At 57.3% G+C, this 26,828-nt stretch overlaps 2 protein-coding genes across 4 annotated transcripts in view; one reads left to right on the top strand and one right to left on the bottom strand.

The window, feature by feature from the left end:
* The window catches only part of AP3D1 (adaptor related protein complex 3 subunit delta 1), a 33,573-nt gene extending 11,332 nt beyond the window's left edge, over nucleotides 1–22,241 (top strand). For both annotated transcript variants that reach the window (XM_027547111.1, XM_027547110.1), the window contains exons 2-32: nucleotides 716–811; nucleotides 950–1,030; nucleotides 1,946–2,026; nucleotides 3,204–3,311; nucleotides 4,861–4,990; nucleotides 5,422–5,561; nucleotides 5,682–5,755; nucleotides 6,768–6,817; nucleotides 7,701–7,750; nucleotides 7,841–7,889; nucleotides 8,568–8,713; nucleotides 8,787–8,935; nucleotides 9,023–9,253; nucleotides 9,394–9,625; nucleotides 10,418–10,563; nucleotides 10,941–11,082; nucleotides 11,510–11,581; nucleotides 12,099–12,174; nucleotides 12,426–12,625; nucleotides 12,870–12,943; nucleotides 13,134–13,308; nucleotides 13,653–13,709; nucleotides 14,213–14,320; nucleotides 14,490–14,639; nucleotides 14,809–14,856; nucleotides 15,006–15,195; nucleotides 15,328–15,416; nucleotides 15,525–15,610; nucleotides 16,158–16,279; nucleotides 16,382–16,461; nucleotides 21,128–22,241. In XM_027547111.1, the coding sequence (XP_027402912.1) occupies nucleotides 716–811; nucleotides 950–1,030; nucleotides 1,946–2,026; nucleotides 3,204–3,311; nucleotides 4,861–4,990; nucleotides 5,422–5,561; nucleotides 5,682–5,755; nucleotides 6,768–6,817; nucleotides 7,701–7,750; nucleotides 7,841–7,889; nucleotides 8,568–8,713; nucleotides 8,787–8,935; nucleotides 9,023–9,253; nucleotides 9,394–9,625; nucleotides 10,418–10,563; nucleotides 10,941–11,082; nucleotides 11,510–11,581; nucleotides 12,099–12,174; nucleotides 12,426–12,625; nucleotides 12,870–12,943; nucleotides 13,134–13,308; nucleotides 13,653–13,709; nucleotides 14,213–14,320; nucleotides 14,490–14,639; nucleotides 14,809–14,856; nucleotides 15,006–15,195; nucleotides 15,328–15,416; nucleotides 15,525–15,610; nucleotides 16,158–16,279; nucleotides 16,382–16,461; nucleotides 21,128–21,223 (3,528 nt within the window). In that variant the 3' untranslated portion in view covers nucleotides 21,224–22,241. The remainder of the gene's footprint in view (nucleotides 1–715; nucleotides 812–949; nucleotides 1,031–1,945; nucleotides 2,027–3,203; nucleotides 3,312–4,860; nucleotides 4,991–5,421; nucleotides 5,562–5,681; nucleotides 5,756–6,767; nucleotides 6,818–7,700; nucleotides 7,751–7,840; nucleotides 7,890–8,567; nucleotides 8,714–8,786; nucleotides 8,936–9,022; nucleotides 9,254–9,393; nucleotides 9,626–10,417; nucleotides 10,564–10,940; nucleotides 11,083–11,509; nucleotides 11,582–12,098; nucleotides 12,175–12,425; nucleotides 12,626–12,869; nucleotides 12,944–13,133; nucleotides 13,309–13,652; nucleotides 13,710–14,212; nucleotides 14,321–14,489; nucleotides 14,640–14,808; nucleotides 14,857–15,005; nucleotides 15,196–15,327; nucleotides 15,417–15,524; nucleotides 15,611–16,157; nucleotides 16,280–16,381; nucleotides 16,462–21,127) is intronic.
* A 1,476-nt stretch (nucleotides 22,242–23,717) lies between these two features.
* On the bottom strand, nucleotides 23,718–26,791 carry IZUMO4 (IZUMO family member 4). 2 transcript variants are annotated; one of them, XM_027547108.1, is made up of 9 exons: nucleotides 26,570–26,791; nucleotides 26,402–26,482; nucleotides 26,201–26,272; nucleotides 25,356–25,382; nucleotides 25,183–25,258; nucleotides 24,986–25,033; nucleotides 24,887–24,901; nucleotides 24,533–24,550; nucleotides 23,718–24,062 (listed from the first exon to the last, which is right to left on the bottom strand). In XM_027547108.1, exons 1-9 carry the CDS (start codon nucleotides 26,781–26,783, stop codon nucleotides 23,972–23,974), a joined length of 642 nt encoding a protein of 213 aa, XP_027402909.1. In that variant the 5' UTR covers nucleotides 26,784–26,791; the 3' UTR covers nucleotides 23,718–23,971. The 2 variants fall into 2 exon arrangements, with proteins under 2 accessions (XP_027402909.1, XP_027402910.1); XM_027547109.1 differs by lacking the exon at nucleotides 24,533–24,550 and having other exon boundaries at nucleotides 23,719–24,062.
* Nucleotides 26,792–26,828: the final 37 nt, after the last annotated feature.

The following is a 26,828-nucleotide window of genomic DNA, read 5'->3' as shown; positions in this document are numbered from 1 at the left end:
CAACCCCTCTGCCTGCCCCTCGGGAGGAGGGCCCGTGGGGGATCCCAGGCAGTTCATCACACTGACAGGATTTCTCAGGGTAGCAGCCATGTTGTCGTACCCATACAGTGTGACTCCTTGCTCTCATGTGTATGATGCAATGGTTTTTAGTGGATTCAGAGAGTTCTGTTTAATTCCAGAACGTCCATCAGTCCATCATCATTAGCAGACACCTCCCCCCTCCCTGGCCCTGGCAACCAGGAGCTCATTCTTTGTCTCTGGATTTGCCTCTTCTGGACATTTCCCATCGATGGAAGTGCACACTGTGTGTTCTGTGTCTGTCTTAGGTTTCAGCCAGACACTTGAAAGTGAGAGTTGCTCAGTTGTGTCTGACTCTTTGTGACCCCATGGACTATACACAGTCCATGGAATTTTCCAGGCCAGAATACTGGAGTGGGTAGCCTTTCTCTTCTCCAGGGAGAAGGGATCCAGGGGAAAGGATTCCCAACTCAGGGATCGAACCCAGGTCTCCTGCATTGCAGCTGGATTCTTTACCAACTGAGCCACAAGAGAAACCCAAGAATACTGGAGTGGGTAGGCTGTCTCTTCTCCAGAGGGTCTTCTGGACCCAGGAATCAAATCAGGGTCTCTTGCATTGCAGGTGGATTCTTTACCAACTGAGCTGTAAGGGAAACCAGACACTTGCAGCTCCTCAATTTTTCTTTTTTCATTTTAGGCAAAATATATCTCTCAGTGCATCGATGAAATCAAGCAGGAGCTGAAGCAGGACAATATCGCAGTGAAAGCCAATGCGGTCTGCAAGCTGACCTATGTGAGTGCTGGCCACTCGCTCTGTCAGGCGGGGGGCTGAGACCCCGTCTCTCCTCATCTGTCTCCTCATCCTCTGGGCCCAGGGAATTGGGGGAGGGGGGCTGGGCAGGAGCCTAAGACCCTGGCTCTATTGCCACAGCTGCAGATGCTGGGCTACGATATCAGCTGGGCTGCCTTCAACATCATCGAAGTGATGAGCGCCTCCAAGTTCACATTCAAGGTGAGGGGACAGCCTGCTGTGGGTCCTGAACCCTGTGGGTGGGGTCCTGGGGGAGGAAGACGTGTGTCCTGTGATGAGGCTGGGCTGGGAGGGGACACAGTGGCAACCGCTGGAGACCCATTCCCATCATACATCTGCCCAGCAAGGTCTTAGCACCATTTACACCATGTTTTCTTTTCCGTTTTAAGTAGTGTCAGTGAAATTAAGGTTTGGAGGGGTGGTTATATATTTTGTGATACAAGTTAAATTTGTAACCTTTCAAAAAAAAAAAAAAAAAAAAAACACAGGCAGGCACTGATCATCCCCCAGAGGCTGCCACTGGTCAGTTGTCCTGGTGCTTCTCAGCACCCTCTGCCTTCATCTCACGGAGCCTACTTGCGCCACCTTGAGACATTGCTTTCCTATTACTTGATATTATAGCAACTGAACACGTCGTCTCCCGCTTTAGTAAATGTCCTGGAAAGCAGTCTTCACCACCCGCAGCCCGTTTAGGGGCGTCCCGTGGTTCTCCCTGGGAACACGCCCTGCAGGCAGCTGAGGCTGTGTCCTCCTGAGGGACCTGGTCATTCATGCTGCCTGCCGGTTTCTCCTGGTGAGGAAATGAGATGCTGGGTTTGCCAAGGTTGCGCTGGTGCCCTGCCCGTGTGTTGGAGTGTCACACGTTTGTGTGTGGGTGTGTCTCCAGGCCACCCCAGCCACAGAGATGGGAGCCCGTGGTTATCCCATGTTTGTGAGATTGATTCCATCAGCTGCTGAGCAGGCGGTGAGGATGTGCAGGGCAGTGACAGGCCATGCTGGCTGACTTGACAGCCACTGTGTTCCAGAGACCACGCACTCGGGGCGGGGTATCTTCCCCACCAGGGCTGTGTGGCCCGCTCCCCTTGTGCCCAACACCTCTGTTTGTTGCACTAACAGCGAATTGGCTACCTCGCGGCTTCCCAGTGCTTTCACGAAGGGACCGACGTCATCATGCTGACCACCAACCAGATCCGCAAGGTAGGGACCTCTCACCCCCGCCACGGGAGCACATGGAGAGTGGGGGTTAGTGAGCAGTGGATGGCCTCTGCCCTCCTCAGAAACAACAGTGGTGGGCAGCATGTGTGGCCCTTCCCTTAAGTTCTCTTAGTGTTGGGGAACTTCCCCCGGTCACTCTTTGCGACTCCTGCCCCCTCTCGTGGGGGCATCTGCTGGGAGGGGTGGCACTTTCTGACCACTGGGTGCTGGACATCGGCTGGTGTGTCTCTCCGGCCCTGAGTGGTTTTCAGCTCTGTGGTGAGAGCAGTGAGTGCTCCGCTCTGCCCTGGCCTGGGGACTTGATCAGCTCTTGCTGAGAGTGGTCAGGGGGCCATCAGAGGCACCCTTCCTGGACAGAACTGCCATGAGCCTGTGGCTCTGGGTCCTCAGATGGCTGGGGGAGGCCTGCTCCCCAGGAGCTGGTGTGGTCACCCTGCAGGGGACAGGTGACTGGGCTCCCTGGCAGGCGCTGTGGGGCAGGCAGGCTGCAGGAGTTGCCTGGAGGCCTCCACACAATATAAGGTGGCTGCTGCCCGTGTCAGGCTCTGCAAGTCACTCTGAGTGGAGGGATGTGCTGTGAGGCCCAGTCTCCGCATCCAGGGTTGCAGTGAACTTTAAGAGCCTATGTTTTTGTACCATCACCACAGTCTAGGAGGTTAACTCTTCAGACACTTCTAGGTGCACGTTTTACCACATGTGAAGTGTGGGGAGGGTCCCCTCTCTGTGCCAAGACGGGGCTTCCACGCAGGTTGGCGGGAGCTCAGACTGGGGCGTCAGGCAGGGCAGTTGCACTTCTTCTGCTGGTTCTCCTGCTCCCTGAGACGTGGGGCTCCAGTGGAGGCTTCTCAACACTTGCAGAGGGGCCTAGAGGAGTCATCTGTGGGTGTCTCCCTGTGGGGGGCCCCTGCTGCGTGCCTCTGGGCAGTCAGGGCCCTGGGTTCTGCAGCTTTGCCATGTTACACACCTGGAGCGAGGGACAGCCCTCGCCTCTGTCCCCCCAGAGCCATCCCAGCTCTTCTTGGTGACAGAACGGAACTGGCTGCTCCTCATGAATCCTTGTCCCACACGTCTCCAGACTCAGGGCAGGGCTGGCAGACACAGCTGGGGCCCAGCAAGGTGTGGTTGGCGCCCGCCTCTGACCCTTACATTCCCTTTCCAGGACCTGAGCAGCCCCAGCCAGTATGACACTGGCGTTGCGCTGACTGGCCTATCCTGTTTTGTTACCCCAGATCTTGCCAGAGACCTGGCCAACGACATCATGACACTGGTGAGTCTGGGAGTGGGCCTCCCCTTGCCTTTGCTGCCTCGTGTGCTGGGATAACCTGGTTGTAAAGTCATGCTGAGGGCACTCGGGCGGGTGGAAACGGCCTGGGTTCCTGGGGTGAGCTGGGACACCTAGTCACATCTCTCCCTCCATCACCTGATGGGCCCGACTTTGACCTCACCTCCCCTGGAATGGTCCTGTCAGGAAGGGCGAGGTCTGGCTGGGGGTGATGGTGGGTGCTTGACCCATCAGCTGTGTTCTTACTGAGGCATGAGTGGCAGTGGTAGTGGTCTCAGCGGGCAGCACGGTCAGGTGGTCTCTGTCCAGGACACCTTTTATCTTCATTTGGGTGCAGTCTGATGTCTAGCGGCTCTGTTCATTTGAAAAGCAGAATTCCCAGCCAGCTTTGATCTCTAGGGTGGTCAGGAACCTTATTGTGAAATGTGGATGTGTTCTTAGAAATCACAGCCTTTGACTCTAGTAAAAATTAATTTAAGAAAGAAAAATGAAACTGGAATTGACTCTAAAAAAAACACAAAGAACAAAGACCTCATGGCCCTGAGAGGGTCGCCAACGCCTCATTCTCTATGATTGGGAGGCTCCCCATCTGACCATGTCACAGCATGTGCGAGGGCTGTGCGTCCCTCCCATGAGGGTTCTGTGCAGACGTAGTCTGTTTGCTGTGTGGGTGCTCCAGTCTTGGTTTGCAGTCTTGAAGGCTGTTCTAGGTCCGGGGCCTCTTGTAAATGATGTGACCACGCACGCTCCCGCCCCTTTGTCCACGCCGTGTCCCTGGGCTTCCCAGCGGCCAGGGCAGACTCTGTACAGAGACCCTGGCTGACAAAGCCAACAGTCCTGAGCCTCTGGCCCTCTTCAGGAGGTGTGAGGACCCATTCAGGTGAAGGTGGTCACGCCCACGGGAGGGCGATAGGGATTTGTCTTGGTGCTGGGTCTGGAGGTCAGGGCAGCTTTCTCAGGCCAGGTTCCCAGGGCCCCAACAGATGAGGAGTGTGCCCACCTACAGACAAGAGGCCCTCGTGGCCAGAGCACAGTCCTGAAAGCGGGGCAGGAGCTCTGGGGTCCCATGTTGGGGTGCAGAGCAGCATCCTGCCCTGGGGACAGGCCTCGGCAACCAGAGGAGCTCATGGCCAGGGCTGACAGTGGAAGCGGACCTTGGCCTCCTGAGGGCAGGCTGGGGTCGTGGACTCAGGCAGGTTTTGATTCTAAGACCCTGTTGTGTGGTCCTGGGCTTGGTGGGGAGGGGGCCAGTGGAGTATATGTGCAGACAGGGCTCAGAGACCAGGAGCCAGTTAAGTTGGAGAGAGGGTTTTCCTTCAGGTGATAGAGATGAGATGCGGGCAGGTGTGGGAGATGAACACAGGAAGGAGTGGAGGTGAGGGGGTGGGGGAGGAGCAGGGAGTGGGGGCTGGGAGTGAGACAAGGTAGTGGGAGGTGAGCAGGAGGTGAGCCGGCAGTAGAAGGTGAGATAAGGAGGTGAGGGGTGTGGGGCACAGGGGTGTCAGCAGGGAGACCTATGCCGTCTGCCCCACAGATGTCACACACCAAGCCGTATATCCGGAAGAAGGCGGTGCTGATCATGTACAAGGTGTTCCTGAAGTACCCTGAATCCCTGCGCCCCGCCTTCCCCCGCCTGAAGGAGAAGCTGGAGGATCCCGACCCTGGTATGTTGATTTGAGTTAGAAAGGGCCCTGTGGGGCTCGTGTATCTGAGGGCCTGTGGAGGGGTGCTAAGTCTTGGGACCCTGTCCTCGACCCTCCTCCCAGGGCACCTCCTCTACTTTCCCACCAACCTGGAGTCTGCCCTTCTCCAGACCACCCTGTTTCTGTGTTTTTGGTGTGGGATTTAGAAACCAAGCCCTGGGTGCTGTTGCTGTTCATTCCTCCTGGGGTGGCGTTGCTTCTGGGCTGGAAGACCCTGCATTTGCTCCTTGGGGATGTTGTTTTGTGGGATGGGTGTCCTGAACCTTGAGTGACTGACCCTCTGGGGACACCCCTCGAGGTACAGGTTGGGGGGAGCCGTGCCTGTAGGCCACAGTGCGTGGCTGCCTGCCTCAGAGGACACCGTGTTACTGATGGGGGCCCTCCCTTCTCAGGAGTCCAGTCGGCAGCAGTCAACGTCATCTGCGAGCTGGCCAGACGCAACCCCAAGAACTACCTTTCCCTTGCCCCGCTCTTTTTCAAGCTCATGACCTCTTCCACCAACAACTGGGTCCTCATTAAGATTATTAAACTGGTAGGTGTTCTCCTGGCCTGCCCCACCCACTGCCAGAGGGCCTCTGGGTGTCCTTGGTGAGGGCCCCAGGCCACTGTCCCATCCCTGCTATGGGTGACCACCAGCCTCTTCATCCCCTAGTTTGGTGCTCTGACCCCCTTGGAGCCAAGGTTGGGCAAGAAGCTGATTGAGCCTCTCACCAACCTGATCCACAGGTAGGCCTGGGGCCGGTGTGGGAGGGCGCCCCCAGGAGGGATGGGGGAGTGTGGCGAGCAGGCCTGCCATAGCCTGGAGCCATGTCCTTGGGTGCTCCCTTCCCCAGTCTGCAAACAGCCACAATTAGGTCATTGGGGAGAGCTGTCCTGCTCAGCTCTGGTGCACAGGGGTTCTCACTGGTCGAGTTGAATAGCCTGAGGTGATTGTGTCCCCACCCAGTTGTAGAACGTTGTAGGAAACGGGGTGCCTGTGGTTGAATCGTGGGGATGGAGCTTCCAAGTGCCAGGAGATCGTGCTCCTGGGATCCCCTGGGAGGTGGCCAATGGCTCAGGACACTGTTGGCTTTGCTTTTATTTGTATGTTTATTTGACTGTGACGGGTGTTAGTTGTGGCACTCAGAGTCTTTAGTTGCAGAATGTGAACTCTTGTTCACGTGGAACTGTTCCAGCATACAGGATCTCGTTCCCCTACCAGGGATCGAACCTGGGCCCCCTGTAATGGGAGTGTGAAGTCTCAACCACTGGACCACCAGGGAACCCCCCGTTGTCGTTTGAAACAAATCAGCAGTCATTATGAAGTAGCCATGGTTTTCAAAGCATTCATGTGAGGCCTTTGGTCTCAAGACCTATTTCGTGGCCCGACTCTGGTGGCCCATTCTCTTGACCTTTGTGGGTTTGAACTAAAGCATCACTGGGAGAATATCAGCGTGGAATGGACACGCCTGGTGCCTGAGTGACCCTTGGATACCCTAGGGGGTAGGGTGGGTTGCGATTCTGTGTTCCTCCTGCCAGGTCAGGCCACCTCCCTGTCACAGTGAAACCAGCTGGTGGGGTTTGAGCTGCTAGAGAGGGGCCTTTGGGGAACTTGGCTTCTTTTCATGGGGTTCACAGAATCAGAAGATGAGTCCTTGGGCTCGGTGTTTTCCCTGAGGCAGTTCCTTGGGGATCTTGTTGGGGTGAACAGGAGGCAGGAAGCCTCCGTCTTCCCGGTTCCTCTTGTTTCCGTCTCCAGCACGTCTGCCATGTCCCTTCTTTACGAGTGTGTCAACACCGTCATCGCAGGTGAGTGCTGGGGTGACCCGCTCTGGATCAGGGTGCTGTCGCCGGCTAGGGGGCTGGTCCCAGGACCTCACCAGCAGATGCAGACACCCCTGGAGTTGAGGTTCCCACCTGGGAAGCTGCCTGGCCTGGCCCTGTGGACCTGTCAGCAACTGGACACTGCTGTGGCCAGAACCTCTGCCGCCTCAGGCTCCAGTGATAAACGCTGCACCCCCACCAGCGAGACTGTCTTCCTGAGCATTCTGGAGCAGGCCTCAGGCTGCTTCCCATGTGGTGTCCTGTATAGGAGCTGCAGCCAGGAGGGTCCTTGGAGGGCACCTGCATGCCCTTCCCACACAACTCTGCTAGAGCCCATTAGCTGTGGGTCACTTGTCCCTGCAGCCCTGTTTCCTGTAGGCGGGCAGAGGGAGGTGGTGGCTGGAGGATTCAGTGTCTCATTGGCTATCCCTGCCCAGAGCTTGGACTGCTCCTCAGAGACCCACGGGCAGCTATAAGTTCAGTGAGGCTCAGGAACCTGGCCCTGGGCCTATGCTCATGACCACTGCATGGGCCATGAGTATCACCAAGGATCAGCGACGGTCACGGAGAGGGAGGGCGAGCATGGGACTTGGGAGCAGGGGAAGCTGGCTGGAGAGTGGCTCCTTTGTGTGGGAAGGTCCACAGGGAGGACTGAGGTGGGGCGGGATCACAGATGGCCCTGGGCCTGGCCATGGGCAGAGGGAGTGAGGATGCAGATAGAAGATAGCCTGCTCCATCGCACATTGCAGTCAGCAGGTCTCAGGCAGGGTGGCCCATGGACCTGCCCCCACCGGGCCTCGGGTCCCCGGGCGCTGTGGTCTGCTCCCCGGGCCAATCACGTGGGCCCTTACCCAGTGGTCTGTTTCAGTGCTCATCTCCCTGTCATCCGGCATGCCCAACCACAGCGCCAGCATCCAGGTATGTCCCAGGACCTGGGCTCTCCTCCTGGCTCCAAGTCACAACTCCACGTGGGCATAGACGTGACCAGTATTATTCTCCTCTTTGCAGCTCTGCGTTCAGAAATTGAGGATATTGATAGAAGACTCCGATCAGAACTGTGAGTTGCTCATCCCTCCAGGCTCTGCAGGGCCTGGGGGTGCCACTACACACGTACACAGTGGGCTGGCGTCTCGGTGTGTGGCTCAGCCCTTTGCCCATTGAAAGTGTCTTTGAACTCAGCCCTGTGCCCGCATCCATGGGGAGGCAGGACCTGACTGCAGGGAGGGGTGGGGAGGCTATGGCAGCACAGGGGAGAGGCCAAGGGCGCGCCAAGGCTCGGGAGGAGCAGGCCGGGCTTTGAGGGACCTCCCCATGGGCCTGCAGTCTTCTTGGAGGTTAACCAGACAGGCATTCCTGGTGGCGCTCCAGATCTGTTGGTTTTGAGCAGAGGTCACTGAATTCTTCCTGGGAAGGGCCAGGGAGTAACTCAGGTCAACTCTGCAGGTCGTGTGGTCTCTACCAGGGTAGCATAGAAGCTGCCTGGCGGGTGTTGGCAGGCATGTCACATGCCAGTGATGCTGCTGTGGATACGGGCCGTGGCTGGACCTGACCTGTGGCCCAGTTGGCTGCCCCTGGCATAGACAGTTGTGTGTTTGGGGTGCTAGAGGTTGGCAGTGAGGGGAGCCTGGTGCCTGGGAGACGTGGCCGACAGTGCCCAGGTGGTTGGGGTGTCGCTGCAGCCTGGCCTCGCCCCCGAACCTCGTGCAAGTGTGATGGCTACCCACTGTCTCCACAGTGAAGTACCTGGGGCTCCTGGCCATGTCCAAGATCCTGAGGACGCACCCCAAGTCTGTGCAGGCACACAAGGACCTCGTGCTGCAGTGCCTGGACGACAAGGATGAGTCCATCCGCCTTCGGGCCCTCGACCTCCTGTACGGAATGGTGCGTGCCTGCCCTGCCGCCCACATTGCCCCCCTGCTGGCCTGGCCCCTCCCTCACTGTCGCTGTCCCCCAGGTGTCCAAGAAGAACCTGATGGAGATCGTCAAGAAGCTGATGACCCACGTGGACAAGGCCGAGGGCACGACCTACCGTGACGAGCTGCTCACCAAGATCATCGACATTTGCAGCCAGTCCAACTATCAGCACATCACCAACTTTGAGTGGTGCGGCCTGTGGGCCCGTGGGGCCGGGGGCAGGGCAGCAGTGTGGTGCTAAGGCTGGCGGGGCCCTTCACAGACCCTGTCCCGCAGGTACATCAGCATCCTTGTGGAGCTGACGCGGCTGGAGGGCACCCGCCACGGCCACCTCATTGCCGCACAGATGCTGGACGTGGCCATCCGCGTGAAGGCCATCCGCAGGTTCGCCGTGGCACAGATGTCCGCGCTGCTTGACAGTGCCCACCTGGTGGCCAGCAGCCCTCAGCGCAGCGGCATCTGCGAGGTGCTCTACGCGGCTGCCTGGATTTGCGGGGAATTCTCCGAGTGAGTGGAGGATGGCCGTGGTCTCTTCCTCCAGGTCCCCTCCCTGAGCCTCAGTGCCAGGTGGGGGATCACAGGGGGTGGCAGGAGCCTGGGACACGGAGCTGTTGGGGTGGCCACTCACCAACCCTCCCATCCCCCAGACACCTGCAGGAGCCCCAGCAGACACTGGAGGCCATGCTGCGGCCCAAGGTTACCACACTGCCGGGACACATCCAGGCGGTGTACGTGCAGAACGTGGTCAAGCTGTATGCGGCCATCTTGCAGCAAAAGGAGCAGGCGGCAGATACGTCCGCAGCCCAGGAGGTCACCCAGCTCCTGGTGGAGCGGCTGCCACAGTTCGTGCAGAGTGCGGACCTCGAGGTCCAGGAGCGGGTGAGCGCAGTGGCTCGTCCACCTGAGGGCAGTTCAGGGGTGGGCCCTTTTGTGGTTCCCCACTCTTGGCCAGGGGCAGGACTGGCCAGTTTGGAGCCCCTGTGCTGGGGAGGCCCCAGGTGGTCCCATAGGAGGAGCCTGGCGAGGGGCAGTGGGGATGGGAGGCAGTGAGGGGGTGGGAGACCGTGGAAGGTAAGTGGTCAGCCCGAGGGAGGTGCAGCAAAGGTACCCGCAGATCCTGGTGGGTGCCGACAGGGAGGGTGGAGGAGAGCTGATGCACGAGAGCTTGGGGTGGCAGCTGGGCACTGGTGGCCCGGCGGCCTCTTTCATGAACCCTGTGGTGATGCAAGCCCCAGTGGTCTCTGCAGTCGTGGTCAAGTGTTGGACATGAGCTTGTCTGTTTGTTGGCTAAGGGCCGCGAGCCTGGGTTGGCTGTGGTCCCATCCCTGGTGCTGAGAGAAGGCACCCTGGTGCCTCCCAGAGGTCAGGGGCTATGTTCTTGGAGCGATTGCCCAATAGGGTGGCATTCTTTCAGCCCCATAACCCTTCATCTTGCTCAGAACCCAGTTTCTGTCACTGACTCTTTCTGAAGGAGATGGCAACTGGTCTATGTTTTTCTGGCTAGGCCCCATGGCCAAGTGGCTCCTCATAGAGCCTTCCAGACATTCTCAGCCAGGCTCTAGTCAGGAGCAGCTAGGTGTCTGTCTGTGTGTGCTTTGCCCTATAAGGGCTGAGTAGCCTTCAGGGCTGGTCCTTCGGGGCCCCCTTCTGACTCCTCTGGGGCCCCCGCAGGCATCCTGCATCTTGCAGCTGGTCAAGCATGTACAGAAGCTTCAGGCCAAGGACGTGCCAGTGGCAGAGGAAGTGAGCGCCCTCTTTGCTGGGGAGCTGAACCCGGTGGCTCCCAAGGCACAGAAAAAGGTTCCAGTCCCCGAAGGGTAAGTGTGCGGCCATCAGAGGACCTGGAGCCAGGTGGCATGAGGGCCCCCCCAGGCTTCTGTCCAGCCAGGAGTGGTGGAGGGAACGGAAGGACGTTCTCTGAGGTCAGGAGACCAACTCCTCCTCACACAGACTGTGCAGGGCACTTGGCTGGTTCTCTGGGTCCCTGCTGTCCCCACCCTGGCGCCGTCCCTGAGAAGGTAAGTGGGCAGTCCTTGCCTGTCAACCTTGGGGGCAGCCAAGCTCCGCCGTCCTTGGTCTGTCCTCTGTGCCCACGGCCGCTGCCTGGCCTTCATGTCCTGGTCTCCAAGGGGACAGCAGTGTCCAGGGCCGGGCCTGCAAGCCAGAGCCGCCATGTGACCCCTGTGTCCCACAGCCTGGACCTGGATGCCTGGATTAACGAGCCACTCTCGGACAGCGAGTCTGAGGATGAGAAGCCCAAGGCCATGTTCCAGGACGAGGAGCAGCGACACACCAAGCCACGGGCACCCGAGGCAGACGAGCAGGAGCTGGCCCGGGTGAGGCAGGGCGGTCTCTCTGGCCTGTGGCCCATGCCCCTCCAGGCAGACCTTGGGACCTTGGGTGGACTTGTTCTCTTGGGCCAGAGCTCCCCAGGGAGAAACGTGGGTCCTGCCATTGCCCTTTTGGGTGTGGGGCCTGGGGACGACATGCGGACTTGGGTATGAGATGTGCCTCGTTCCCTGCTCTGCTCGTCCCCTGCAGGGGCCATCCCCCTGCCCCAGCCATGGAGCTCCCGGGTGGTCCCACTGGCCACCCCGCTCCACCCCTCCCCACGCTGGCTTCCCTCTCTGTTGGCCCAAGGCCAACAGTGAAAAGTGGCGAGGGGTCCAGTCCCCTAGACCTGGCTTGTGCAGGTGGTCTGGGAGGGTGCAGGGTAAGTACTCTGCACACCCACTGATGTGCTCACTGAATCCTGTCCCGCAGCGCCGAGAGGCCCGCAGGCAAGAGCAGGCCAACAACCCGTTCTACATCAAGAGTTCCCCGTCCCCCCAGAAGGTGAGGCTGGACTCCTTGTCCTGGAGGAATGGGCCAGGGCCCCATCTGCTCTCTATCCCTGGGCCGTGTGAGGCTGTCAGCAGGTCCAGGGGCAGGACCACAAGAGGCCCCCAGTAGCGACAGGCGGGGAGCAAGTTCTGCATGGTTGAGGTCAGGCTCCTCTGCCTTAGCGGGAAGCGAGTGAGCACGAGGGACATGGGGTTTTTGCAGGCGCCACTGCCACCATCTGTCTTCCTCCAGCCAGCAGACGCGTGACCAGGGAAACATGGCTCCACGTGTGTCAGGCTTGCTGATGCCCGCTTTCCAGAAGCAGGAAGCCCTGTGTTTCTGTGTTTCCAAATAAGTGTGACTTTCAACTTGAAAAAAGATACAAATGCAAAAACGGACAAGTCTTGTACCCGTCCTGTACTCCCCGCACTGTCAGCCCCGCCCCTCTCCATGAGTCCTGCTCTGCAGCTTCAGCGTCATGCTGGGCCCTCTGCCCTGCGTGGTGACCAGCCTTGCTGTCTCCCCACAGAGGTATCAGGATGCGCCAGGCGTGGAGCACATCCCCGTGGTGCAGATCGACCTCTCGGTGCCCTTGAAGGTGCCAGGCAAGTGTCTTCGTGGGGGTGAGGGTGTTGCAGACCAGCTTCAGACCTGCCCCAACTCTGGTTCTGTCCAGCCAGCATCCTCCCCCCCCATCCCTCTGCCAGCAGGGGGCGTGTACACAGGTCCCTAGGTCCATCCCCACACAGCCCTGGGCCCCCTGTCTGCGTCCCAGTGGTCAGGGCAGTGCCCCCCGGGTGGGGGCAGGGCATGGCTCTGCTCTTAGGCTGTGGGCTAAGCACCCACATCCCAACAGGGATGCCCCTATCGGACCAGTATGTGAAGCTGGAGGAGGAGAGGCGGCACCGGCAGCGGCTGGAGAAGGATAAGCGGAAGAAGAAGAAGCGCGAGCGCGAGCGCCGGGGCACGCGGCGTCACAGCTCGCTGCACACGGAGAGCGACGAGGACATCGCACCTGCCCAGCGCGTGGACATCGTCACCGAGGAGATGCCTGAGGTCAGCTGCTCACCCTGCCCCGCCCCCGGGCCCTGGTCAGCTCTGCCCTGTGAGCTGTGAGCACCTCCTGCACTTCTGTTCCATTAACTGTCCTGATCCCCCGCCCATGCTGAGCACCAGGCCCCAGATCAGATGCTCTCATGGGTGTGGACCTGCTGATTTGTTTCTGAGAAGGGAGGTGGGGCCCGGTGGGGTTGTGGGGAGGGTGGGTTGATCCAGACACAGCATTTCTGTTGTCCCTCAGAACGCCCTGCCCAGTGACGAGGACGACAAAGATCCCAATGACCCTTACAGGGCCCTGGACATCGACCTGGATAAGTAAGTGCTGGGAGTGAGGCCAGGGCAGCTGCCCATAGGGCTGGACGTGGCCTGGGTTCCCCACGTCCTGGTCCCTCCCTCTGTCCTCTCTTGACTGCTCGGCATGGCCTGGGGTAAGGGTCCCGGCAGCAGAGTGGACTACTTGCCCCCAGGCCTCATCCTAGGCCACTCATCCTGTGACCACCCCCAGGCCCCTAGCTGATAGTGAGAAGCTGCCTGTCCAGAAACACAGAAACGCTGAGACCTCCAAGTCCCCTGAGAAAGAGGATGTCCCCCTTGTGGAGAAGAAGAGCAAGAAACCCAAGAAGAAGGAGAAGAAGCACAAGGAGAAGGAGCGGGAGAAGAAGAAGAAGGAGGTGGAGAAGGTGAGAGGCCAGGCTTACTTGTCTTATCAGATGGGGTGGGGCAGGGATGTCCTGGGCTGTCAGCCTCCCCTCTCCCATGGTGTGCGTGTCCTGCACGTGGAGGGACGGTTCGGCAGAGCTACCACACACAGGGTGTGTTACTTCACTCCAGAGCAACACGGCTTTGCCTGGATGTGTGGTCCCAGTAGGTGCCTGGACCCATGGCAAGAGAGCCGGACGCACCAATGGCTCCCAGCACACTCAGGTCCTATGGGGCATAGTGTCCTGTGCTTGTCAGGGCAGCCATGCCTTCTCAGGGCCCGTCCAGCTGCTCCAGCTCAAGGTCTGTGTTCCTGTGGTTTCAGGGTGAGGACTTGGACTTCTGGTTGTCTACTACGCCGCCTACTGCCACACCAGCCCTGGTAAGAGCCTGGTTGTGACTTGTGCTGACCGCGAGTGCTCCTCAGCTGGACACCCGTGCTTTTCAGCTTTGGAGAGCTACGTCTTAGAGGCATTAGGGGGCCCCCCTCACTGGGGGCAGAAGGATGTGGGGTGATCCTCAGGCAGACCAGCCAGGTCTGGGCTGGGTCAGTCCCATGCTCAGGGTCTTGTGCAGGCAATGGTTTCGGGGCGGGCCCTTGTCTCAGAGCCAGGCAGCAGCCTTGGGCAGCAGTTTCGTGTCTGTATCTGGGGCCTGGTGGCTCTGGGGTCTTCTGGATCAGTGCTAGCCGACCCTCATGCCAGGCCTCCTCTCCTGTCTGCTGGCCACCAGCACTTTGGGGGGAAGCCACACATCGTCAGGAGGGAGGCTCATCAGTGCAGGGTGTTCCAGGGCAAGGCAGGTCAGGGGGCGCAGGACTCCCCATCCTGGGCCCCGGCTGCCTTTGAAAGCCCCTGCCACCAACCCCGGCCTGGCCCCCCATAGGAAGAGCTGGAGGTGAACACCACAGTCACTGTCCTGAAGGAGGGGCAGGAGGAGCCCCGGGGAGAGGAACAGGATGCCGAAGAGGACAGGGAGCAGGACCTGGAGAAGGTGGGGACGCGTGTGCGGGGATTGGGCTGGGGGCGGCGCTCCCGCACTTGCTAGGGCTCCTAACAGCAGTCTCCTGTTGCCAAGCTCCCTGGGTCCTAATCATGCAGCGCTGTTGGGCTGTGGCTCGTCAGAGGAGTGCAGGGCTGACTCAAGCCTGTTCCCGCTCCAGAAACCCTCCAAGCACAAGAAGAAGAAACACAAGAAAGACAAGGAGGAGCGGCCCAAGGACAAGAGGAAGTCCAAGAAGAAGGTGCCACCAGCGGATGAGGAGGCTGCTGAGCCCGTGGAGAACGGCACACTCGAAGAGGAGCCCCTGCCGGTGAGGGTCCTCCCAACCTAGCCGGTGCTGGGAGCCTCTGGGACGTGGGGTCTCCCTGTCCCCCGTTCTCACGCTCCTGATGTTTCCTGAGGGGGTGCCCCCAGCAGCCCTCACCATCACTCCCAGGTCCTCACTGCCCGGAGCTGACATGTTTCTCTTTTGTCCACAGCCCATGTCCAGCTACATTCTTCTGGCTGAAAATTCTTATATCAAGATGGTAAGCGAAATTTGGCTTTCAGGAGGTGGGGCCAAGAGTGCTTGAGGCTCAGGGCTCCTTTCTCTGGACATGAGGGGGTGCCCACACTCTCTAGGCATGGGGTCCCAAGTGGCTCCCCTGCACCACTGACCCTGGGTTCTGCTCTACAGACGTACGATGTACAGGGCAGCCTACAGAAGGACAGCCAGGTCACAGTCTCTGTGGTCCTGGAGAACCAGAGCGACAGCTTTCTCAAGAGCATGGAGCTCAATGTGCTGGACTCGCTCAATGCCCGGCTGGCCCGGCCCGAGGGCTCCTCGGTCCACGACGGTGTCCCCGTGCCTTTCCAGCTGCCCCCTGGTGAGTGAGCCTGGCTCAGCGGCCCAGGACAGCAGTGCTGGGGACCGACCCTGGGCAGCCTTAACTCCCTGCCGCCTGCCCAGGTGACGCCATCCTGCACCATTCTTCAGGCCCATGTCTTGCCCGCACCAGGTATTTCCAACGAGGCCCAGTTTGTGTTCACCATTCAGAGCATCGTCATGGCCCAGAAGCTCAAGGGGACACTGTCTTTCATCGCCAAGGTACGGGGGTGGGTGCCCCGAGGGTCAGTTATGCACCCGAGCTCAAAGGCTCTGCCCTGCGCCCCCTCGCCCTGTGCCCCCTCACCCTGCACCCACTCTGCCCCACAGAACGACGAAGGCTCCACCCACGAGAAGCTTGACTTCAAACTGCACTTCACCTGCACCTCGTACCTGGTCACCACACCGTGCTACAGGTGCGCTGCCCTCCCTCCTGCCCCCAGCTCCCCGCTTTCCTGCCATGGGGGCTCCAGACAGTCATCTCTACAACGCTCTCTGACCTGAGGAGAGGATGTGGGCGGAGTGTCAGGTGACCGGCTCAGGTGCCTCAGGCTCAGCACATCCCCAGCAGCCTGAACAACAGGCCTGGCATCCCTCCCTGGACCAGACACTGGACTCCAGACTCAGAATATGGGCAGGGCTGGGTCCTCCTGAGGCCTTGTGCAGTGGCATGCAGATGGCTGCCCTCCCCGTGGACACACACGCTCCTCCTTCTCGCACGTCTGCGTCCTGATCTCCTGTTCACACCAGGACCCCTATTACATGGCATTGGGGTCCTGTCACCAAACCCAGTCACATTCCCACAGCCTGGGTGTCAGGGCTGAAACTTACGGGCTTTGGGGACACTGTTGAGGTGTTGACTTCTTACAGGACCAGTGGAGACCCTGAGCCACAGGCCCTCAGAGGAGGCGCCCATCCCCGGGCAAGGCCCCTGTTGCCACCTTCTCTCTGTCCTTCCCACAGCGATGCCTTTGCCAAGTTGCTGGAGTCTGGGGACCTGAGCATGAGCTCGATCAAGGTGGATGGCATTAGTATGTCCTTCCATAACCTCCTGGCAAAGATCTGTTTTCATCACCGTTTTTCTGGTAAGACTGGACACAGCTGATAGATTGCTTGGCCTTCTTCCCGCACATGGGGCTCCCCCGCTGCCTGGGGCTGGCCCGGCCTCACACCGCCCTCTGTTGCAGTTGTGGAGCGAGTGGACTCCTGTGCCTCCATGTACAGCCGCTCCATCCAGGGCCACCACGTCTGCCTCCTGGTGAAGAAGGTGAGCCCTCAGGGTCTGGCGGGCCTGCCCAGCCTCAACACTGTCCTCCAGCGCAACTGCTCTGCTCTGAGCTCAGTCTGAGATGATTTTGCTGAAAGCTCTGACCCTGTGCTCCTGAGCAGTGTCGGCCTTTCCTCTGCCTGGCCCACTCCCTCCTCTCGTATCTCCTGGAAGAGGTCATGTTTAAGTCAATGTGTTTCTTCTGGCATATTATTGTAGAATTCAAGGAAAGCATCTGGGTGTGGAGAGTTCTTTTCTGAAAAGTTTTTATCTACAAGTTCAGTTTCTTTTTTTTTCATAACTGCTTTATTCTTTTTTAAAAATTTGTTTTTGGTCGCTCCAGGTTTTTGTTGCTGCAGGCTTTCTCTAGTTGCAGTGAGCAGGGGCTGCTCTCTAGGGCTTCTCATTGCACGGCTTCTCTTGTTGAGGAGCACGGACTCTAGGCACAGGGGCTTAGTTGCCCCTCAGCATGTGGGATCTTCCCAGACCAGGGATGGAATCTGTGTTCTCTGTATTGGCAGGTGGATCCTTATCCACTGGACCACGAGGGAAATCCTCAGTTTCTTTCTTTGGTACTTTTAGGGTTCCTTGCTTTGTCTGTTTCTTACTGTGTGAGTTTCAGTAGTTTGTAGTCTTCAAAGAAGTGGTTGGTTTCATCTGGATTATGGAGGTGATGGTGGATCAAGTCATCTGGTTCTTTTCTTTTCCTTTTAGTATCTGAGGGATCAGTGGTGATAAGCTTTCATTCCTGATATTGGTAATTGTCTCCTCTCCTTTTTCTTGGTTATCTTGGCCAGAAGGCTTATTTATCCATTTTGAAAGATCAATTTAATAACCAATTTTTTTGAAGGGTTGGGGAATTCCTTGGAGGTCCAATGGTTAGAACTCTGCACTTCCACTGCCAGGGACTTGGGTTTGATTCCTGGTTGGGGAACAGATCCCACAAGCAATGGCAATTCAATGCATATGTGATCAGTTGTGTTCTGCTCTTTGCAACCCCCTGGGCTGCAGCCCATGAGGCTCCTCTGTCCTGGGATTCTCCAGGCAAGAATGCTGGAGTGAGTTGCCATTTCCTTCTCCAGGGGATCTTCCTGACCCAGGGATTGAACTCAGGTCTCCTGTGTCTCCTGCTTTGGCAGGTGGGTTCTTGACCACTGAGCCACTTGGGAAGTCCCCACAAGCAATGAGGTGTAGCCAAAAAAAAATAATTAATTTTACTGAATATTGCTGCATATCTCCTTATTTCTGCTTGCTTTGGGTTTATTTTGCTCTTTTACAAATATATAAGGTGAAAACTTAGACCTTTCCAACAGGCCTGTCTTTTCTAATAAAGTCTTTAATTAAGTTAGGAACTTTTCTCTACATACTTCTTTAGCTGAACCCCACAGGTTTTTGTGATTCATTTTCATGTGTATACAGTTCCAAATATTTCCTAATTTCTATCACTACCTCCTCACTGACCTGTGGACTTATTTCTAAGCATTGGGAGAGTTCCCTGTTGCTTCCTGGCCTTGGTTTCTGGTGTGACCTCTCAGGCCTCCGAAAGGTGCTGAGACTGGAGCTCTGTCCTGGGTATGGTCCGCGTGGACAGCTGTTCTGTAGGTGTTCCTGCGATACGTATGTCACCCAGATCCTGCTGGTTGACTGTGTTTTTGATTCTTCTGGATCCTTGCATATTTTCTCTATGCCAGTCCTCCATGAGTGAGCAAGGAACATGAAGCCAGTGGTGGTCAGCTGTGGACCATTAGAATGGTCCATTAATGGTCTATTAATGGTCCGTTACGACTGTGGACCATTAGAATCATGAGTCTGGGCGAGTGGATCCCCTCACTAGTTGGTGTGTTCGTCTCTGTCCTGTGCTGGCTGTGTCTTTGCTCTGAAGTCCACTTTGTTTGGTGTCAGTACAGCCATTCTGTGTGTGTGTGTGTGTTTTAATAACATTTATTTATTTACTTGGGCTTCCCTGATAGGTCAATTGGAAAGAATCTGCCTGCAATGTATAGGAGATCCCGGTTGGATTCCTGGGTTGGGAAGATCTCCTGGAAAAAGGGATAGGCTTACCTACATTCCAGTATTCTTGGGCTTCCCTTGCAGCTGAGCTGGTAAAGAATCCTCCTGCAATGTGGGAGACCTAGGTTTGATCCCTCTGTTGGGAAGATCCCCTGGAAAAGGGAAAGTCTACCCACTCGAATATTCCGGCTTGGAGAATTCCATAGACTGTACAGTCCATGGGGTCACAGAATCAGACACGACTGAGGGACTTTCACTTCACATTTATTTACTTACTTATAGCACTGCTGGGTCTTTGTTGCTGCATGGGCCATTCTCTAGTTGTGGCACATGGGCTTGATTGCCCCACAGCATGTGGGATCTTTCCAGACCAGGGATGGAACCCATGTCCCCTGTATTGGCAGGCAGATTCTTTACCACTGAGCTACCAGGGAAGCCCTCTTTCTGTCATTTGGTCTGTGCTTATGTGGCAAATCCTTTGTGGTAAACCTGCCTTTATCCTTGTATTGAAAAGGATTTCTCATGGATACCGTGTCCTTATTCATTCTGTCAGTCTCTTTCAGTTGTATTGTTCAGAGCATTGTGCTTAAAGTATTACTGGTATTTTGGGGTTTGTCTTGCAGTTAGTTTGTTCCCTGTGTTTTTTCTTTCATCCTTCTGCTTTCGCCTTCTGTGGCGTATGTGAGCATTACCAGTGTCCATGTTTATATGTTAACAGAGTCTCTGTGTGTCTGGAGCTCTGGGGACTACATCCCCACCCTTGGTGTTCACAGTCTACTTGGAGCTCAGGTGGAACCTGACACTTGCTTAGCCCTTGACCCTCCCCCCATACAGGAGGTGGTCTCAGGTTTTGCTTCTGCAGACACTGAAGGCACCTTTTCTTCAGTGTGTTACAGCTTTACAGATTCCAGAGACCTCAGGAGACAAGACGGCCTCATCTGCTCACCCGCGTGCCTGCCGTTTCTGTCGCTTTCACTGCTCACATTCCACTCTGTCTTCTGCCTCATTTTCTCCATCTAAAGAACTTTAGATCAGGTCTTTTGGCTGTATGAGTTCTCTCAGTTTCCTTCATCCGATCATTCTTTGTTTTACTGTTTGTCAAGACTGTTTTTGCTGGGTATAGAATTTTTGCTTTGCTTTTTTTTTTCTCACACAGTACTTCAAAACTAGGCCATTTCCTTTTGGTGTCTCAGTTTCCAACAAGGAATGTTTTCCCTTAACTAAAAAATGCACTGTTTCCCCCTGGCTGTTTCAGGTTTTCCTTTGTTCTTGGTTTTAGCAGTTTGTGACATGTCTTGGTATTGACTTCCTTGATCTGGGCTGTCTGCTGACACAACCCTCAATCCACGTGGCGTCAGTAAAGCTGTCGGGAATGTAGGGAACTGAAACAGCAGCAGGGCCTCCCTTCCAGCATCTGCTCCTGCCAATCCCTGGGGCTCTGGGCCCTGCACACTGTGTCTGGACCCCTGACCCTGCCCTTTTCTCATCGTGTGCTGCCGAGATGAGAAATGAGGGATTCATGAATATTCAGCATAACAAACTGATTCTGTGGTCACAATGGTTCATCTCTGTCTCTTTTTGTACATCAGAAAATTCAAAAGGGATTTTTATTTTATAACTTAAAAACCTTACCATTAAATTCTTTAAATATTTAAGGGAAATGGCTTTAAGAAGTTCTAATGGAAAAAAAAAAAAAATGAGGGGTCCAGGTGTGCTTTCACTGGACTTAAACTTTCTAGTGTTATTTCCACTCATCCTGCACAGCCTTTACCAGAGGGGTTCCCTGGAAAGGGACCTAGCTCCTGTTAATGGTGTGGAGTCTGTTGAATGTGCTGATCTGTGCATTTCTGTCTTTTGCACAACTCAGTTCTCAGCTATGATTTTAAGTACCTTTTCAGCACTGCTTTCTCTGTCTTCTCTGTCTCGGGTCCCAGTGATGTGAATCTTTGCTACTTCACCCATCTCCACCTCCTTTCCACTGTTCAGATTGGATCATTTCCATTAATCTCTTGTCAGGGTCATAGAGTTTTCTGTCATGTAAGTTCTGTTGTGTGCAGCTGGTATATTCCAGTCTAGAAGTTCCCTGGGTTGATCTTTATTTCTTCCTTTTCTTTGCTGAGATGTTGTGTTCTGCTTGCTTCAGGAATGTATGTGATTGCTGATGGGAGGTTCTTGGAGTCACTAAAGCCTTTCAAGGTGATTCTGACATCCACCTCTTCTCCGTGGGTATTTGTGGGTTGTCTTTTCCACGTGAGCTAAGATTTCCGTGGTCTTGGAGTGCCGATTTTGGAAGTTTTGAATTGGAGACTGTGGGCCTTCTTCACACCTGTGGAGAAGGTTGGCACTCAGATTCCATCTGCAGGACATCTGGTGCTGCACTCAGCTGTTCCCTGTGCCCCTGAGGGGCTGGGATCCCTGCCTTTGCCAGAGCATCAGTCCTGAGCCCCTGCGGTTCTGGCCTCTCCAGGTCCTGCAGCTCCTCCCATGGGGTGTGGGAGATACGGGGTGTGGTGTGCCTGCTCCGTCCTACCTGGAGCCCCTCTTCTTGGTTATCAAAGCACCCCAGAATAGGAGAGGGTTATCAGAGCACCCCGAAGTGGGAGAGGATGTCCAGAGGGTGGCATCTCTTGAGTGCCGGCTGTTGTTTCCCTCACAGGGCGAAAAGTCAGTGTCGGTGGATGGGAAGTGCAGCGACCCAACGCTGCTGAGCAACCTGCTGGAGGAAATGAAGGAGACGCTGGCCACGTGCTGAGTGCCGCCTCCCACAGGAGGGCGGCCGTGTGCTGCACACACTGGGTCCAGCCAGGCGTTGACCAAGTCCACCATCGTCCACTGTGTAGACCTCGCAGTTCACGTTGCGTTGATTTACCTTGTCATCTTTTTTACTTTGCTTCTCTCTACTCTCTAGCGAGCAGCCCTTGCCAGTCCCCAAGCCAGCCAGGGCTCTTCTGGCTGGAGCGGACTGTGCCTGTGGCTATGGGGGCTGCCTGAGGGTGAGCGTGACCGCTATCGAGGCCAGGACCTGGCGGGGGCTGGATGGGGACCGGACGGAGCGGCGCGTCCCGCTTCTGTCAAGTCGTCCGAGTCCCATGAGTTCCCAGATTGCTGCCCGCAGGCCCTAGGGGTGGAGGCCAGGCCAGCTGCTTGGGGGAGACATTCCTCTTCACCCCACGCCTAGGGGCACTTCCTCCCCAGGACACACTATGGGGCAGAGTCTTGCAGGCTGCCGTCCATCACATCCTGTTTGTTCTACCACCGTGTCCTGTGTGTCTGCTGAGGGGAGTGCCCAGCGGGGTCCAGGGCCTTGGCCTCCGTGCCCAGCTGCGTGTTGCGGTGAGTGGTGGAGAGCTACAGCTCTGGCTCTCCTGTCATCACTGGATGCTCTGCAGGTCTGTGTCTGCACCTGTGGAAGGGCCTGGGCCTGGCCCTGTTTCCTTGCTGGGAAGCACGTGGGTCCGGGGGTGGCTGGGCCCCTGAGATGCACCTCAGGGGCAGGGGGGGACCCCAGCCCACCCCCGTGAGACTGAACTTTCCTCAAACATGATGGTCCTCAATGACATTTTAACTTCTTTTGATGAAAACTGTCACTTTAGCATGTAGAGTAACCTATTACAGAATCCTGTGCAGTGATTCTAGAATCTCTAAATTGTATGATGTGTTATATAAGAATTTATTTGCTATCGACATTCCCGTGTAAAGGAGAGACATATCATGCTGCTGTAATGATTTTGTGTCAAGATGATCCAATAAACTTGCGAAACAGGCATTTATCCATTGGGTCTCTTGCCTTTGGCAACGTATGCCCCGAGTAGGGGATTCTTCCCCAGTGTTGGGGGGGTCAGCATACAGCCAGACCTCTCGACAGTCTTGCAGCACCTAGGGGTCAGAGGGGGCCACAGGGCACCCTTGTGCAGGTTGCATTGTAAAGCTAGGGCGCCCCTGCCCTTCTGCCTGTACCTCTTGTCCCCTCCGGAGGGGTGTGGTCCTCTGGGCTCCTGGGCCCCAGCGGTAACAGCAAGGAGACATCTGATACCCATCCCCTCACAGGACTCCATGGGGCCTAGCAACTGCTGTCCCTTTCCAGGGAACCCCTCTGGTAAAAGTTGTGCAGGATGAGTGGAAATATCACTGAAGTTTAAGTCCAATGAAAGTTGTGTTAAAGTTGAACCCCTCGTTTCTAATCTTGGCAGCACACAATGAGAAGAGGGCAGGGTCAGGGGTCCGGACACAGTGTGTGGGGGCCCAGAGCCCCAGGGATTGGCAGGAGCAGATGCTGAAAGGGAGGCCCTGCCACTGTTTCAATTCCCTATGTTCCTGACAGCTTTACTGATGCCACGTGGATGGAGGTTTGTGTCAGCAGACAGCCCAGATCACCTGTAACCTGAAACCCAAAACCGGGGCAGTTGCAGAGCCCTGCACAAAGGCCCCTCGGGTGGCCCCTGGGTCATTGGCCCATCCTGCTACAGTGTGTGGGCCCAGCTCAGGTCCTGGGCGTCTGAGAGTTCCCCAGTCTTCCACTCACCAGCCCCCTGACCTCAGTGCTCCTGGGCAAGTGGAGGCCAGCAGTCCATCAGTGAAACCTCGGCTGGAAGGCACCTCCTCCCCAAGCGGAGGCCCCTTACCTGAGTAGGGAGGTTGGCAGCCACCCAGGCCAGGAAGGGCCCAGCCCAGGACTCCCAAGAACTGCCAGACTTGCCATGGTGTGCTTCCATCCCCTCCCATCTGCTGGACCAAAGCTGAGCCCTGGATTGAGCCAGTTTGGGCCTGTCCTTTCACAGCCCACGTGGGGCATCTGAGAAAGAAGCCAGGCCATGGTGGTGACAGCAGATGCCATGGTGCAGCTGATGTGACAGGAGCCCCAGGACGCACCGAGGCTGGCCCTGGTTTTTACCAAACAGCCTCCCTTTGAGTCATCCAAAGAGCCAATCGCCCTGAAGGCTGGTTGTGTGCGGCCCGCCAGGTACTTTTTTCTTTTCCTGTGCTGGTTCTTTGTTGCTGTGCACAGGCTACTCTAGTTGCGGTGCATGCACCCTAGGGCATGCAGGCTTCAGTAGTTGCAGCACGTGGGCTTAGTTGCTGTGCGGCCTGTGGGCTCTAGTTCCCTGATCAGGGATATAATGGTTATCCCCTCAATTGGCAGGCGGATTCTTAACCACTGGACATTCCAGGTCCCTGGGTAGCACCCCCTGCACCTGGCACACACCTCGCTTGGGTCCCAGCCCACCGCCCCGACAAGGACAGCTCCAGGAGGAGAAACATCAGGGATATTTAATCATTCCATCACATGGCTGCAATCCTGCCCGCATCTACGCTGTGCTATATACAAAGTCATCTATCTCCCATCCCCTCCTCCCGGCCCCAGCCTGGCCTGGCCCAGGGCTCCAAGGCAGGTGGGGCCCCCAGGCAGCAGTAGGCCTGTTCCACAGGGTCTGGCCAAGCCGGTCCAGTGGAGTTCTGGCCCCGCACCGTGGCGGGACGGGTCTGGCCGGCCGGGCCGCCCTCAGTGCTGTGTCAGGCACTCGGAGGCGTTTTCCAGAGTCAGGTTGGCCAGGTGTGGGGGCTCCAGACATGTGAAGCTTGGTGATATCAAGCTGCAAGGAGATGGGGCACCCCAGTGCTTCTCCTGCCCTGCCTCGTCTTCCCCGGCGGGCCTCTGCTGGGGCCCAGGCCCCTCGTCCCAAAGGGGGCAGGTAGCAGGGCCCCAGACAGACCCTCGAGCTGGGCTTGGACACCAGTGGGGTCACACACCCAAGACTCATGATGGGGTCTGTGAAGGGAGCAGGGCAGGGCCAGGGGTGCTGGGGTTTTGACCTCTGGTTTAGGCAGAGCCCGCCCGGGTCCCTGCAGCTTCCCCCAACTGGGTCACTCACAAGTCTGGAGTGGTTCTGTACCTCCAGGCGAGGAGGAGGGGAGCTCATGTTTATTCATGGCGTGATAGCATGGATGTGATTGCCTAGGTGACATCCTGCCTGGCTGCACCCATCCCATACGACGCCCTGTCTGCCCCCACTGACCTGGAAAAGTCCACGCTCCCAGGAAGATGGGCCTGGGGGGACCTTACCTTGTATTGGTGTCCATTCTGAAACACATGACAGGGCCCTGGTTAGTTCCAAGCTTTGGGGGTAAGGCTGTGCCTGTGGTCCTCAGGCCCTTCCATGGGGGCACATATTCACCAGGGGTGCCCTCACCAGCTCTAACCACAGCCCTGCCACCCACCTGGGGCAGGGGTAGGACCTGGGTCTGTGGGGACCCCCAAACCAGGATGTGCGCCCTTGTGCCAGCTGAGCTCAGAGACCCTGGGAGGTAGAGGCTCGGTCCCCAACACCAGGGCCAGGTGCTTGTCTCCTGTGGCTGCCTGGACACATACTTACCGGTGAGGGCACATGCACATTGCCCTTGGGTAGAGGGGACTTACTTGTGCCACTTATTTCTACAATGACAACAATTTTGGAGTCAGGGGCCAAGTGGCCTCAATCAGGATCCCCTCACCCTGTGCCCAGCTGCCCCCACTCACATGTACTGGAGGAGGCCCTGCACTGCTTTCTCCCACTGCGCTGACGACCTGTGGGAACATGGGCGTGGACACTCAGGGGCCAGCTGCAGGGCTCCCCTCCCCCTTACCCGGGTGATGAGGGGCCCCTTCAGGGAGACCCTGGGACCCTGTGGGCAGGGGCCCCTCAGCACAAGCAACTGCCCGCGCCTTAGCCCTACTCGCAGTTGTAGCCAAAGCAGACGACGTGCGAATCCGTGCAGTTGGTGCAGGAGATAGTCTCGTACTGGAAGATGCCTGCAACACACCAGAGGTGCTGCGGGCTCCCCTCACCCTCAGCCTTGGAGGCCCCAGCTGCTGTGGCACCCCACAGCCAGGACCAAGGCTCACTCACCACAGTGACGCTGACAGTCGATGCGGCCTGTGGTAGGGCAAGGGCACAGATGGTGCCTTATTAGGCTTGGCCTGTTCCCCTGTTCCTCCCCAGCCCCCGCCTCCCAGGTTGCCCAAGGTTCAGCCCCTGTCCATTGGCCACTTAGGTGAGCCGCAGACTTGTTGTCTGCGCTGCAGTATATGGGATACAGTTCGTGACCAGGAATCTAATCTGGGCCCCCTGCGTTAGAAGCACGAAGTCTTAGTCATTGGACCACCAGGGAATTCCCATTGTTTGTTGTCGTTCAGTCACGAAGTCATGTCCGACTCTTTGTGACCCCATGGACTGTAGCATGCTAGGCTCCAGGGTTTCTCCAAGCAAGAATACTGGAGTGGGTTGACATTTCCTTCTCCAGGGGGTTCTTCCCAACCCAGGGATCAAACCAGTGTCTCCTGCATTGGCAGGTGGGTTTTTTACCACTGAGCCACCAGGGAGTCCCCGGCCCCAGCCTGGGATGGAGCAAACCAGATGGGAGGGTGGCAGCAAAGCTCTGAGGCCTCCAGGGACCCACAGGGGATGTGGCAGGGATAGGTGGGATTTATCCATCAAGGTGTCCTGTTGGTGCCCACTGGATGAAACTGTTACTCCTGCAGAGAGCGGCCCTTCTCCCCCCAACCCCCATGGCCTTTCTGAGTCCTGACACCTGGCTGCACCATGCCAGGCTCCCTGTTCACATTACTGCAGTCTGAGCCACACCCTGACCAGACTCTGGCCTGTAAGGAGACTGAAATACTCCCATGGCCCTGGGTCCTCAGGCCTTGGGCAGCATCCTCCCCGCTGTCCCGCCAGCCCTCTCCTTTGCTCACTTTCGATGATGGCATTCTGGATGAGGTGCACCTGCTCCCGGAAGATAGCTCGCAGCTCGTTGGGGAAATACCCTGATAAGAGGAGGAGGAGAGGGGGCTGTCAGCCTTCGGCGGTCAGACTCAGGCGGTGGGTGGACTTTAAATGTCTGGGGGCGGTTGGGCTCTGCCTCATTTTCCAGCCCGCGGCGGTGGGCCCCTCACCCGGGAAGTACATCTTTCCCTGGTACAGTTGATCCATCCTCTGGTACACGGCGTTCGCCACTTGGTTCAGCTTCTCCCGGGCTGGGGGCGGGAGAAGGTGTGTAAGCTACCTGGGTCCAGGGTCTGGCCGGGCCGGGGGCTCCGCCCGTGCGGGACCCCCGCACTCACTGATCTCCGCAGGGATGGCCAGGTGCAGCTCCTTCATTGTGTCCTGGCTCCAGTCGCTCAGCAGAGAGCCCGACACGGGGATGTCGCCCACCCACCAGGACTTGAGGTTCACGTGATGGCGGTAGAAGGAAAACTTATCCGAGAAGTTACCATGGCAGTGCAAGCAGCCGCGGGCCAGCGCTGCTGTCAGGCCCAGGCACAGCAGCAGGGCCATGGCCCGCCCCCGCCCGCCCCCCCCGGCCGCCGACCAACCGACGGC

The sequence above is a fragment of the Bos indicus x Bos taurus genome, chromosome 7 (genome assembly GCF_003369695.1).
Source record: "Bos indicus x Bos taurus breed Angus x Brahman F1 hybrid chromosome 7, Bos_hybrid_MaternalHap_v2.0, whole genome shotgun sequence".
In the NCBI taxonomy this organism is placed as follows: domain Eukaryota; kingdom Metazoa; phylum Chordata; class Mammalia; order Artiodactyla; family Bovidae; genus Bos; species Bos indicus x Bos taurus.
The sequence above is the reverse complement of the archived record's forward strand: the minus strand, read 5'-3'. Positions and strand labels throughout refer to the sequence as shown.